General features: G+C 39.2%; 1 protein-coding gene across 5 annotated transcripts in view; it reads left to right on the top strand.

Annotated features, from left to right (window-relative positions):
- Positions 1-14,970, top strand: part of VWA8 (von Willebrand factor A domain containing 8) — a 345,308-nt gene that overhangs the window by 47,290 nt on the left and 283,048 nt on the right. For all 5 annotated transcript variants that reach the window (XM_035003301.1, XM_035003300.1, XM_035003303.1 and 2 more), the window contains exons 5-8: positions 7,823-7,990; positions 12,306-12,470; positions 12,572-12,621; positions 13,999-14,107. In XM_035003301.1, coding sequence (XP_034859192.1) covers positions 7,823-7,990; positions 12,306-12,470; positions 12,572-12,621; positions 13,999-14,107 — 492 coding nt within the window. The remainder of the gene's footprint in view (positions 1-7,822; positions 7,991-12,305; positions 12,471-12,571; positions 12,622-13,998; positions 14,108-14,970) is intronic.

The raw sequence follows: 14,970 nt of genomic DNA, 5'->3' as shown, positions 1-14,970 counted from the left end.
AGCACGGAGCCTTGCCTGAGCCTGACGTGGGGTTCAATCTCACAACCCTGAGATCATGACTTGAGCTGAAACCAGGAGTCCTTTGCTTAACTGACTGAGCCATCCAGGCACCCCATAGAGCTTATGTTTTAATGGGGGAAACAAAACCATAGTAAAAAAGTATAGTATAAAAAGTAAATGCTAAAGGGCATCGGGAAGAATATAAAAATTACTTTTATCTTCCCCTTCAAGATCGACAGTGTAAATATTTCCTATATTATTTTCTATTCTGCCTATATGCATATCTAATCATGTACAATAATTTTTGCAAAAACTGTGTACCATGTATATAAAATTTTATAGTCTGCTTTTTTAAAAACCTGATATTTTATCAGGAGCATCTTCCTATGACACTAGATATTCCTCAAAAATATAATTTTTAGTGTCCATGCAATATTGTATCAAGTAGATGTGCTATTATTTATTTAACATTCCCATTTTATCCACATGCCCATGTTGTTGGTAATTTAGGTTCTTTCTAAGTTTTCACTATTATAGATAAGGCTTTGATGAATATCACTGTACTTATATCTTATAATCTCTGAGTATTTTGTACACTTGAATGCTAGAAGTATAATTATTCATCAAAAGGTCTAGACATTTTCAAAAATAATTCAAGAATAATATATATCGTCAAATTGCTTTTCGGAAAGGGTGTTCTAACTCACACTTTCATCAGTGCCCTATGCCTGATTGCCTCATTGATTCTTGACAGCACTGGCTATTTCTTTGTATGTACTTTGCCAAAGGAATAGGTTTTAATTTGCATTAAAAAATTACTAAGCAGGCTGAATCTTTTTAATATGTTCATTGGCTATTGCTCCTATAAGATGTCAATGAATTGAGTGGATAAGGAAAGGGAGAAGGGTACTGATGAAGTAAGTTATAGCCTGTTAAGAAATGCTGAAATTTATACTATGCTTGTATATGTAAATATTTGCCAAAACTTACCCACTTGTTCATGTAAAGGTAATTTAAGTATTTTTTATACAGTTACCTTGCTAAGCGGATTACAGATTAAGCTTTTAAAAAAGAATTGGTTAAAGAAGAGAAATAAGAAAATTTATATGATTGGTATTTTGACACCCATGGAGACCTAAGGAGACTAAAAGATATTTTGCTACCATATTACCTTTCATTTTCCTCAGAAGATAAAATAACCTGAAAAAAATCTAAATCATTGTTATTCTAACCTTTTAAAATTCTATTAATGTACTTTCCCCCCCTTACCTTACTTGTTGACATTCTCTTTATTAATTCTGTTTTATTGCCATGTGACTCCAGAGAGCTGGAGTGGAAGACTTTAAATCAATAGAAAATTGCTTGCAGTACTCAAGTATGAGCCAATATAAATTAACTAAGCCACAAATAAATTACATTTCAGCTTTAATGTCTTACTGAGAGGAGACACTGAAGATGATTTGGGGAGTAGAAAGCCAGGATGGGGAAGTTCAAATTATTTTCTTTAGCTTTTCACATTAGAATATTATTCATTTGTTTGACACAGTACTGTGCAATTTCATAATTGTGATACACATATTTAATGTTAAGCATAAAAATGCACTTTAAACAATTACATAGTATTTTAATGTCTTCTGTTTGGGATTATTCCCTTTTTTTTTTTTTTTTTTTTTTAGATTTTATTTATTTATTTGAGAGAGAGAGAAAGAGTGTACACAAGCAGGGAGGAAAGGGCAGAGGGAGGGAGGCAGAGGAAGAGGGAGAAGCAGACTCCCTGCTGAGCAGGGAACCTGAGACCTGGCTGGTTCCCAGGACTCTGAGATGATGACCTGAGCCAATGACACTTTATCCACTGAGCCACCCAGGAGCCCCTGTTTGGGATTATTCTTGATTCTCTCTTATTAATAGAAAAAAATAAGGATTAACCTGTTTTTAATGCACTGCTTAAATATTATAGGGCATCAAAAGCAACTCCTAATAAATTGAATAACAGTGCTATTGATCAGAAAATAAGATTTCTATTTTGTCAAAATGAATTTTACTTATTTTACCAAATAGGGAAAAACATTTACTTGTAAACTTAATCCTATTTGTGGATGCTGAAGCTACTTTCCACATGTAACCACTGTTAAAATTACAAAGCTGTATTTCAGAAGTCCATTGATAAATTAAGTATTTGGAATTCGGAAAGCATCACCTGTAGAAAAAAGGCTGTTGAGAGTGGCTGAATTCTGTTACTTGCACCACACCCTTTACAGTTTATATTGTTATAATACGTTCTAATTGTCACTTGGACAGTTGGAGAAGGTCTCTCTGTTTATTCTGGCCCCTGTGTTAGTCAGAACTCAGGCCTTGGCTCCTTACCATGTTGCCATCTTGCTCAGGCCAACTCTTGTGTACTCATAAAATGTTAACTGTTTGACAGATTCACATAATTCATTTGAAAATATAACACTATAGGTTAACTATACTGGAATTTAAAATAAATTTAAAAATCAAGGCATAAGAACAACTTTTATTGAGACCTCTGTTGTGCTAGGTGCTTTATGTGATTGTATCTAATCCTCAAAACATCCTTAGGAGGGAGATGACTTCTCCATCTTATAGGTAAAGTAACTGAGTCTTAGAAGGCCATGGTCATACAACTGATAAATAGGAGAGGTGGAATTTGAACCAGGATCTGTCCAATTCCAAAGTTTAGGTTCTTTGTATTATAATGCTGTTTCCCTGAAAGAGCGATGATGGATGATGATGATGATGATGATGATGGTGGTTGTGGCCACCATGACTACAGGATGATAGTATTGATAATGTAATAGCTAATCATTTTGTAAAGGTTTACTATGAGCCAGAGGTTATCTTGGGTAATCTTCACCATAATCTGGGAGATAAGCACTGTAAATAGTGTGGCTTTAGAAAGAAGTGGAAGCTCAGAGAGGTGAAGTGACTAGCCTCAATTACCCATAGCAGGTAAGTGGCAGAGCAGTGAAAAGTTAGTCTGATCCTATTCTGATATTTTAAAATAAAGAACTTAAAATTTAATTTTTTTGCATTTTTCTTTGGCATCCTCAGTACTGTTATACTATAGCCATTCTGCGTCTTTTGAAGCTATTTGGAATCTATATTCATTAAATCATGGTTATAGCAACAATAATTTCTATTTTAATAGGTATGATAGCTTTAAATTTCATTTCCAGTACTGCTTTCTTTTCATGAATAGTGACACTGTACAATACCCCTTGGGGATATTCTCATTTAATAAATGAGGACACAGACCTCTAGATTAATTGTTTGCCTAAGGTCTTTTATCAAATCAGAAGCAAATCTAGAACAGGGGCTTAGACAGTTTTTGATTTTTAGGTCATGCAGCCTCCTTTATCTTGAAACCCTTCATGCCTTCGTGTTGGGTTGTTAAAACTGATATAGTTGGGGCACCTGGGTAGCTCAGTTGGTTAAGCGGCTGCCTTCGGCTCAGGTTATGATTCTGGGGTCCTGGGATCGAGCCACATGTCTGGCTCCCTGCTCAGCGGAGAGCCTGCTTCTCCCTCTCCCTCTGCCTGCCACTCTGCCTACTTGTGCTCTCTATCTCTCTGTCAAATAAATAAATAAAATCTTAAAAAAAAAAACCAAACTGATATGGTTTGTCCAGAAGGATCTTGCTGCATTTTTTTCTGATTTCTGTTTGAGAAAATGAGGTCTCTGGAAGTTCTATAGCTTGAAGGGCAGGAAAGGATCCTTATGGTTGATGTAATTTCTACTTTGAGTAATGATCACAAGTATTCACTCCACATAAAATATGTATACATTGTTCCCTTCTTTAAGATTTCAAGAGAAAAAGTATACCACCATTACTTTATTTAAAAGTCTGTATAAAAAATTTTTTAACTGTGTAGCCTAAATCATTCATGCTGACAGTTAAACTTGTTCTGTTCTCTTCTCATAACAGGTGTGGGCATAGATAACTATCATCCTTCATATAAAAATTCTCCTAAACTTACATAACAGCATCTTTTAACTGAGTGGTTACATTTTTATTCCATAAACACTAAAAGCCTTCTGTGAGCCAGTTTTGCACTGGGACGACATAAAAGGCAGGGTTCTCACCCCTTGAGGACCTGAGAATCTTGCTGGGGAGATGAAACAGGCATATGGGAGAACTAGGAGAACTTGAGCATTGTAGCTCCACACTTACGGGCTGAGCAAACAGAGGGCAAAGGGGGCATCAATGCAGGCAGGGTAGGATGTTTGGGTCTGAGACTTATCGCATGGTACAATATGTTGTTGATATATTTGAGTACTTAATGGATTTGCTATGTAGTTTTTGGGTTTTTTTAAAGATTTTATTTATTCATTCGAGACACAGAGATAGAGAGAGAGAGAGCACAAGCAGGTGGAGAGGCAGAGGGAGAAGCAGGCTCCCCGCTGAGCCAGGAGCCAGACATGGGGCTCGATCCCAGGACCCCGGGATCATGACCTGAGCCAAAGGCAGATGCTTAACCATCTTAGCCACCCAGGCGCCCCTATGTAGTTGTTTTTAACATTCTTCTTTACAAAGGTGATGAGATTGCATTAATAAAGTTTGACAGTACTGATTAAAGTATTTTCATACTTTGTACTTTCATACTTTTATAGACTATTTTTAGGAACAATCAGGAAGCAAGATGATGCTGAATTAATAACTAGTAGTATTTCTGTAAATTCAGCGATTCAGATTTTGTTACTAAAAAGTGTCTTCTTAAGGTTTTCTCCTTTTAGCCAGTATTCTTGCCTGCCTTTAAAATTTTTAATTTACATGTATGTACTGGGTCTGTAACTCTGTATCCAAAGGGCAAGTCAGGAAGAAAGTTAAAAATCTTGGGTGATCCTTTGCATGATTTTATTTTTCATTATTTTTTTCTAAAAAATATACCACTCTTATAAATTTATATTCCTCTTATTATATTCTTAACTTTGGATCCATTTGCACTATAAAGCATCCACTGTCATTGCCACTCAAATGGTGTATAAATAAATAATTAATAAGAAAAAAGCTTAGGGGGATTAAAAAAAATAATATTCTTAATCATGTTGAGGTAAATTGCATAATCATAGATCTCATTACTGAAATAGACTTTTCAGATGGCATGATTCAGTCTCTAAGTTCCAGGAGGTAAAATATGATGATCTGGAGCACAACTGAGAAGGAGAGATACGGAGATATGGTGCCTGTTCCAATTGACTCTTTCAGTAAAATGAACAGGGAGTGAAGGAAGGCTCCTGTTGAGATGGTGGTGGTGAGGTTGGAAGGGTGATGGGTGCATGGACTATTTAGAGGTTACACTTGCATTGTTTGAGGAATTAAAAGGACTGAATTCTGGGGGCAGGAGAATCAATGAGACTTTAATTGAAATCGCCATCAGGAAGAGGGCCTGGTTTGGAAAGAAGTCATTTAATTCAGCATGTTGAGTTTGAACACCTCTATGAAAATGTTAAAAAGGTATTTGGAAATGGGAGAATGGAGATCAGGAGGAGGGTCAGGGTCACATAGTATGTTTCTCAAGAAAGATGAGATAAAGTGAAAAAAATGTTATCTATTGTTATTGTTGCTGTTTACTTAATGTAGCACATAACATAGCACCTGCCATATAATGGCTACTCCGTGAACCAAGTGAGGATTTATGGGAGTAGGTTAGAGCTTTGCCAATGAAACAACAAGTGAGAGAAGAGGAGGGGAAAGGTTAAGGGGAGAACCTTAGGAATTGCTTGCTCTTGCTTTTTTTTTCTTTTCTTTTTTTTTTTTAAGAGGACAAGAGTCAGAGGAAGGGCTGGGGAAAGTCAGAGGGAAAACCTACTTGGTAAATATCTAAGATAGAAGATGAAGCACAAGAGAGGATCAAGGGAAGAGGGTGGAGGGAAAGGAGAACATGAAGATCAAGAAAATACCTGGTATTTGGCTCTGATTTTTGGTGCTTGCAAGTGAGCAGTTTCAGTAAAATAAGGGTGATGGAGGCTTATTAGAGGCAGTGTGTATGGGACTATTCCTCATGGGGCTTGAAGATAAGAGAGGATGTTAAGAGGTATCAGGAGACTATAGGTTTTCCTAAAGTACAGACATGTTTGTAGAAGAGAAGGAAGTTGAAAGTGCAATTAAGAGGTGGTATAGTTGATGGAAGATTTTGGAAGAGGTTGGAGGGGTTGCCACTAAGCTCAAGACAGAAAGGGCTGGCCTTGGAGGGACAGGAAGAGTGATTGTCAAATACAGAAATCAGAGTAGGGAAGACACAGAGGGGTTGTGTGAAGGAATGAAGAAAAATCATGGAATCGCAATTCCATCACTTTAATTATCATGGTAAAGTATTGGACAAGGTCATAGAAAGAGATGAAAAAGACTGGAAGCTTGTCTTGGCAATAACTTTTATAAGAAATGAAGAAAGTATTTTCTAAATAGTAGTTACAAGGGGCGCCTGGATGGCTCAGATGGTTAAGCGTCTGCCTTCGGCTCAGGTCATGATCCCAGGGTCCTGGGATTGAGCCCTACATCAGACTCCTGGCTCAGTGGGGAGCCTGCTTCTCCCTCTCCCTCTGCCTCTCCCCCTGCTCATGCTCTCTCTCTCTCTCTCTCTCTCTCTGTATCTCAGTGTCTCAAATGAATAAATAAAATCTTAAAAAAAAAAAAATAGTAGTGACGATTCAGCTGAAGTTGACCAGCGCAAATTTGTAGTGGCTTCTCCTCACGTTTTGTCACAGATTTGTAATAGAGCTAATGGGAGGAGCAAATGTCCCATCTCTAGAGCATTGTCTTCCCCAGCCCATCCCATCACTCATGAATTAAGTACTTTTTATAGCAAGGTTCTTAAACAAGGTTCTTAAAAGAAGCAGCATATTTACTTGGGGTTTAGTAATCAGGTAAGAAATGGCATAGTCCTAGTAAAGATAGAGCTATATCATTATTTTTGATAGCTATATAGTAGTCCATCATACTGATTTATTATGGTATATTTTGCCAATCATCTAGACTGGCATTTGGGGGTTTTGGGGTTTTTTTGGTAATTATAAATCCTTTCATGTATCACTGTACATTTTCCTGACTATTCCCTTAAGGTAAATTCCTTGAGATAGAATTACTGGATTAATGAACATAGCCATTTAAATTTTTAAAAATAACTTGCCAGGGGCGCCTGGGTGGCTCAGATGGTTATGCGTCTGCCTTCGGCTCAGGTCATGATCCCGGGGTCCTGGGATCGAGCCCCGCATCAGGCTCCCGGCTTGGCGGAGAGCCTGCTTCTCCCTTTCCTTCTACTGTTTCCCCTGCTTTTGCTCTCTCACTCTCTCTGTCAAATAAATAAATCTTTAAAAAAATATACCTTGCCAAATTATTCTCCATAAGGTTGTCATTTTGCACATAGACCAACCATGAATGAAAATGCGTTTCCTCTTAACCTTACCAACACTAGGTATTATCATTCTTTTTTAATCTTTGCCAATTTAAAGTTCTAAAAATATCTTGTTTTACCGTGCAACTCTTTGTTAACCAGTGAAATGGAAAATATTTTATTATGCTCATTTGCATTTCATAGTGATATTATTTATTTTCTTAATCTGAAAAATTCTTTTTATATTAAGCATATTTATTTGGTCTTTGTTATGTATGTTGCAAGCATTCTCTTTCTAAATAGGCACACAACAAATTCTAATGCCTAATAAAACTAGACTGTGAAGTTACTAATCATCAGCGGTTGCATTACGCATTGACCTCTTCTTCACCTGCTTGCGTTACAAGCAAAATTAGGCCATGCTCTGGCATCTTCCATAGTCTCATATTGCTTTTGTTTCTTGGAAATAGTGTGCGGTCCGTGCAGCCACAGAAGGCAGAACCCTCATTTTGGAAGGCTTGGAAAAGGTGGAGAGGAATGTTCTGCCTGTTTTGAACAACTTGCTGGAAAACAGGGAAATGCAGCTTGAGGATGGACGCTTCCTAATGTCTTCAGAGCGTTATGACAAACTTCTCCAAGTAAGAAAAGAAAAATCCAGCTCCTTTGTCTTGGCTCCTGAGCTGTGGGTGGTGCTACTTTTGGTGAGACATGATTGTATGGGAATGAGGACAGCGTTCAGGTGGCTCGTATCTGCAGATTGCTGCACTTCAGTCATGAGCTTGCAGTTTTACAAATTCTTCAGTTTGCAGATCCTGTTAGAAGACCTCTCGGATTTTTCCTTTTTTTTTTTTCTTGCCAATGTAAGAACTATTTGTTTCTCTTTTTTTCCCTCCTTTTAATTCTCTCTTCTCTTTCTCCCTCCTTTCCTATCTTCCTTCTCTATCTCCCAACAACCATGTACTGAAAGTCTAATGGCTTCTAGACGGTGCAGGGAAAACAAAGCTGAACAGAGTGTAGTTCTTGGCCTTCAGAAGCTCAAAATCCAGTAGATATTGACAGAAATGAATAAGATATTTAAAAGATACCCAGATGGCCCAAGCTGCCTGGATCTGATGCCTGAGTTGTTTAAAGAGCCTCCTAACAATCCCTGAATCCATTCTGGCTACCCAGCAGCTGTCTATGATCACTTTAAAACATGGGGTGGAGTAGATCAGACCTCTGTTCTAAACCCAAAGGCCTTCCAGTGGAAAATAGGTCTTGTCTATCTGGCCTCTTCCTGTCTCTTTGGCCTTATCGCCTGCTGTCCTTTTTTATTCCGCTCCAGCTGATAGTATTCTCTTTACTATACCTTAAACCCACTGGGTGGGCGTTCTCTTAGTGCTTTGCAAGTCCCTTTGCTCTTCCAGAATGGTTTTCTCCCAGATACCTGCCAGGCTTCCATACTCCTTCAAGTCTTTGCTCCAATGTTATGTTTTCACCCTCCTATTTGACATTGCAGTGTCCCCTCTGCCCTCATGCTCCCTGACTCTGCTCTGTTTTCTCCTTAGTCTTCTAACATCCTACAGGAATTATTTCCTTGCTCTGTTTTTAGTTTATTGGCTGCCTCCCTCTTCTAGATTCCAACTTTCACTAGGGCAGGGATTTTTGTCGCCAGTGGTATCTCAAGGTCTTAGAGCAGTGCCTGGCACTTGGTGGCTGCTTGGTAACTATTTGTTGAATGAATGAATCAGTGCAATAAAATCTTTAAATGCTGTGATGCAAGTTGATAGAAAGAGGACCACAATAAGGAGTGTGGGGCCCTTCAGAGGCTTTGGGGAAGGGGTTCATGTAATGTCACAAAAGGACGAGAAGACAGCCCTTGCTCATTCAGCGCCGTCTGTGCTACACTGGAGCTGTCCGGCTAACCCAGAGTTCCGGGGATTGGTGGCTCTGCCTCGGCATTGTAGGATTCAGAGTCTCTCTGACGCTTGTGTGGCAGAGATACATGTACGCTAATTTTACTGCCCCAAGTTGGTTACAAATTGCTCAAGAGCAGAGTCTGTGTCTTACCTTTCTTAGTGATACAGCTGATGCAATCCCAGGACACACTAGGCACTAAATAATAGATGTTGACACCAGAGGGTCTGATTGAACTGATGCTGCATGGCTGGCAGGACCAGAAATAGCTCTTTCTGATTCCTGCTGTGTGAGTCTGTTTTCTCAGAAACCTGTCTTGCTACCCTTTTAGCAGTCTGTTTCTTTACTGTTTATAGGAGTCTCTAGATGGTGTTTTCACTGTGAGGTATAGTCTTGTTTTGGCTCTATCTGAAGATGACATCATACTAATGTAATTAGAAGAAGATAATTGAGGATTTAATCAGTAAGAAAAGTTAAATTCATTCATTTGTATTGTTAGAGTTAATTTACTGAGATGAAAGACATGTCTATTATTCATTTATTTAAACTTATTTTAAATTTTAATTAGTATTTTATAAATAATATGAATTTAAATAAATATAAGAATAGTAATTTATAGTTATTATTTTTAAAGTAGGTCAATGTTATGCAGAACATTTTCTCCTTAGATACTTTTTTGATTACAAAAGAACTATTATTGGCTCCTATATAGTTATTTAGTTATTTGCTATTTTTAGTAAATGATTTGGAAGAGAATACTCAGATATGGGATATATATATATTTTTAAGTATAGTAGTTACTTCACAACAAGAAGTTTGATATATTCTTTATTTGTGTTAGAATTTTATGCAAAGTTATTGATCTATATTACTTTGGATAAGAATTTGAGATATGGGGTCAAGAGGGTTTTAGTATACAAGGAGTGTTTGTTATTGAGAAGGACGTACTACATTGTTTTTTTCCCAATGTAAGTATCAGTATACATGCTTAATTTTCTTTGATAAATGTCATTTCTATATTCATAGCATCTGTCTCATAAGACCCTCAGAGAATATAGGCAAGATCCCTTCACAAAGCACCACTACTTTAAGACAATTTCTATGATAAAAGGATTTCAACACCATAATTTAAGTCCCACTTTTTCTAGCGAGATTCAATATGCTAAATTTGAATACCTCAAAGTTTTAATGGTTTCATAGAGGTGATTTTAGTAGAATGTTGTTATTAGGGAAACAGATACAATCAGTTTGTATAAATTTTATTTATATCCTGATGAGCATTTTTTGGTAAGTGGAAAAGAAAAATATTCAGCTCTCTGAAGATTTTGCTGTTGGTGTCTCAGGCAGGGCTAGATCCTGACTCTTGTTTTCCATGGTGACATAGCATCACTGTTAGTTCTGTTAATGAAAGTGGAGTCGGGGCACCTGGCTGGCTCAGACGGTTAAGCGTCTGCCTTCGGCTCAGGTCATGATCCCAGGGTCCTGGGATCGAGCCCCACGTCGGGCTCCTGGCTCAGCGGGCTGTCTGCTTCTCCCTCTCCCTCTGCCTGTCCCCCTGCTCATGCTCTCTCTCTGTATCTTAAAAAAAAAAAAAAAAAAGACAGTAGGGTCATAATTTTGGTTATGCTTAAAATAATTGTTCATTATGTTTTTAAATGATTTCAGACAATCAACAGACATTTGTCCTATTATATTTAAGAAATAAGTCCTCTCGGGAGCTTGGATTCAGCATGAGGTGGTAATGAACAGAAGTCACTGCACACATGTTTAATGATAACAGCTTGCATAGGATACAGTGGAGGGGTACAAAACTGGTTCCAATGGAGGGAGGGATTAGAAAGTGATGATGTTGTTAGTGCTAGGCTTGAAATGATATCTGTGCGTATGCTGTGCAAAGTGGAAAGGGTGTTTCAGGCAAGTGGAGCAGCGTTGGTGAGGCAGCAGGACGTGTCTGGAGGGCCACAGTTGTGAGATGGGGCTGGAGCACAGGGTCAGGGAAGGCGGGCTGAGGGGTGGGAGTGCAGTGCTTGCTGAGCCTGGGAGAATGGGACATGAATCAAGCCAGGTAGGTCCTTGAATGTCACGTGAAGAGCTTCTACACTGTTCTGTGGGTCGCATCCCCTGAAGATGTGCTGAAAGCTGAGGACATGCACGTTCACAGGAGCTTTGTAAGCTATACGTCTGAGGACAGTGAAGAGCCATTGATAGGGTCAGGCAGAGAGAGAAGGAATGACAGCTAACAGGTGCCTACTGTGGACCAGTTGCTTTCACACACACTGTCATGTTTAGTTTTCCTAATTGGCACAGGAATGTTGGTGATACTGGCCCCATTTTATCGATGACAAAGCCGAGGGTCAGAGGGTATAATAACATGCTCTTGGTCACTTCATTAGAGTTTACGCCCAGTGCTGGAGCCAGGGTTTATAACGCCAAGCCCTGTACTGTTTGGCAGTCTCAACTCCACCAGGTGCTAGTTGCAGGACCATGGGCAAGTTATATAATTCCTTTGAACATAAGTTTGTTCATTCCTAAAAAGGAAATAAATGTTTATTTGCATTCTGGTAAAAGTTAAATGAGCAAAATTCATCGAAAGTACTTACCATGTAGCGAGTTTTCAATACATGTTAATTGTTACTATTAATACACCTTGGCAGAAATAGACTCATAAACATAAATGTCAATTTGAGGTCCATGGGCAGTCTCTGCTCTACCTCTAGGACTACCTTTTTACGTTCCCTGGTCTGAATCAGTATATTTTCCTTACCGTCCTCACTCAGTTTCTCTGAGTTAATGACTACAGCTTAGAGATCTGACCCACATTGCCTTTGTTCCTTGATGTGTTAGCTGCTTCTCCGTTCAACACCAGTCCTCATGTTGGGAGCCTTCCCCGGCGCCCTGATCCTGATTTCACTTTGCTTCCTTCCTTGACAGTTTGGTTTTGAGGTGGTTCTCAAATACAATTTACTCAGCAATCAGGGCCTAAATTTCTTAGCCTGGCAGCTCTTGCTGTTGTAATCTGCATCATTTATGCTCTAAGTTTTGATCTCTTTCTTTCAGGCTCATACCAGAACAGAGTTGGATGCTTGGAAGATTGTTAGGGTTAGTGAAAACTTCCGAGTCATTGCGTTGGGCTTGCCAGTGCCTAAGTACTCTGGGAATCCATTAGACCCCCCTCTCCGTTCTCGATTTCAGGCCAGAGATATTTATTATCTACCCTTTAAGGTAAGTATGAACAAGGATAATTTATTTTTAAACAGTTTTTCTACTTATATTTGGTCACTATAAAAACGTTACTATGATTTGATATGTTTCTGTTATTTTAGGACCAACTTAAACTGTTATATTCAGCTGGAGCCAGTGTTCCTGCTGAGAAGTAAGTATTTCAGCTACATATACACACATACACAGACACACACACACACACACACGGAGACATTTATATAAATATTTGGACACTTAACATTGAATTTGTTTATTTGTTTTGCCCATTGATTGATTGATTAATTCGTCCATTCAACAACTATTCTTTGAAGAATTTTTCAGTAGCTTTGGTAAATGCTGATGATAAACTTAATAAGACATGATCCTTGGAGGCAAGAAACTCAAGATCTGGTAGAGTTTAAAGATATGGGAGTACATTAGTTTAATATTGTATAGTAAGGGTCATAATTTTATTTATTTTATTTTTATTTTTTTATTTTTTTTTAAGATTTTATTTATTTATTCATGAGAGATAGAGAGAGAGAGAGAGAGGCAGAGGCAGAGGGAGAAGCAGGCTCCCTGCGGAGCAGGGAGCCCGATGCGGGACTCGATCCCAGGACCCTGGGATCATGACCTGAGCTGAAGGCAGACGCTTAACCGACTGAGCCACCCGGGTGTCCCAGGGTCGTAATTTTAAAAAGGCGTCAGCATTTGAGGTGGGTCCTGAAGAATGAGTACGCTTTTGCCAGATAAAGAATGGAAGTAAGGAATTGGAAGAAGTTATTTTTAAAACATGGGATATGAGAGTGTACACCTTGTTCTTGAGGCTATAAAAAGTTCCTGGTGGCTGGAATTCAGGTTTGGATTGAGAAAGGTCAGAGGGGGGACTGGCAGGATAAATGTGGGCCAGGTTGTGAAAAACCTCACATATTGTCATATTTTAGAAACATATCTGGGGACGCCTGGGTGGCTCAGCCAGTTAAGCGTCTGCCTTCAGCTCAGGTCATGATCCCTGGGTCTTGCGATTGAGTCCCGTGTTGGGCTCTCTGCTCAGTGGGGAGCCTGCTTCTCCCTCTGCCTCTGCCTCCCCCCAACTTGTGCTCGCTCGCTCTCTCAAATAAATCAATTTTTAAAAAATCTTTAAAAAAAGAAATATATTTGTGTATTTAATCAGCTTCTGAGTTTTATTTATTTATTTTTAAAAGATTTTATTTATTTATTTGAGAGAGAGAGAGCAGCAGAGGGAGAGGGAGAAGCAGACTCCCCGCTGAGCAGGGAGCCACACATGGGGCTCGATCCCAGGACCCTGGGACCATGACCCAAGCTAAAAGCAGACACTCAGCTGGCTGAGCCACCAGGTGCCCCAGCTTCTGAGTTTCAAATGGAATATTATAATATGAAGCTGTTGTTTCTTGAGAATTTAATAGCAAATGTCATCTTTTAGATTAATTAAATTGGCTCAGCTGTTTTATATTTAAAAAATGAATACATTTTATATATTAAAACTATTAGAATAACATTTAACATCACTTCGTTTTTTTTCCCCTAGAATTTCTCAGCTCCTGTCCTTTGCCACCACTCTCTGTTCCCAAGAATCTTCTACTCTTGGACTTCCAGATTTTCCTTTAGATAGTTTACCAGCTGCAGTTCAAATCCTGGTATGTATAAAATAAATTAATGACTATGTGGGAAAGAACATTTAAAAGTTAATCCTTGGGGATTAATCACTTCAGTTTGCCTTGTCCTATTCTTCTTTAAATGTTACAAGACCTGAGATTAATTGGCTCCAGCGCCGTAAACTGTACAGAGACCAGCCACGTGTTCTGAGCTCTTAAAGAGCTTCCAGCTTTGTGTTGTGGAGGGGGAAGCAGACATGCAGCTCAGGTAAAAGTCCCACAGAGGGAGGGAGGACTCAGCCTGCAGAGGCATGAAGAGCTGGGAGAGGCGTATTGCAAGCAGGCTGTGCCTCACACCTGCCGCAGCCTGAGGCCGGGAGCTGGGGCTTTCACACTTGGGCACCAGTAGTCATTGCCCAGTGCTCATCGCGAGGGACACCGATTCCCAGGCGCTAGCTGCTCTCTTGGCCTGTAGCAAGCTGGCTTCAGGAGTTCAAGAGCAGTCTTCTTTAAAAGCCCTGGCTTTTAAACACCCGCTGGCTGTTGAAAGGGAAAGGTGAGAGGCTCAGAAAGGGTAAGAACAGATCTGAGGGGTTTGCTGGAGCGTAGACATTGTCCACCACAGTTTCGCAGAGGTCACGACAGTAGTGTCAGAAGTGGTCGAAATGCCCTCCAGGCAGGGGGAACAGCTCAGACAAAGGTGTTGAATCACAAAAGGGCTTGGTAGGTTTGAGGAATGCTGAGTTGTATTGCTAGAGCAAGCATGTATGGTGAAGAGAAAGGTGAGAATTTTTGTGTGAAGTGCTTTGCATGGTGGGTGAAGTTGTCTGGATTTTATGGTGGGGAAGAAGGGGCCTATTAGATATTATGAAGTAGGTGGGGTGTATAGTATAATCAGTTATATG

The sequence above is a fragment of the Mirounga leonina genome, unplaced genomic scaffold (assembly GCF_011800145.1).
Source record: "Mirounga leonina isolate KUSES-001 unplaced genomic scaffold, KU_Mleo_1.0 Mir_127, whole genome shotgun sequence".
NCBI lineage: Eukaryota > Metazoa > Chordata > Mammalia > Carnivora > Phocidae > Mirounga > Mirounga leonina.
Note: the sequence above shows the minus strand (reverse complement) of the source record. Positions and strands in the feature narration are given on the sequence as shown.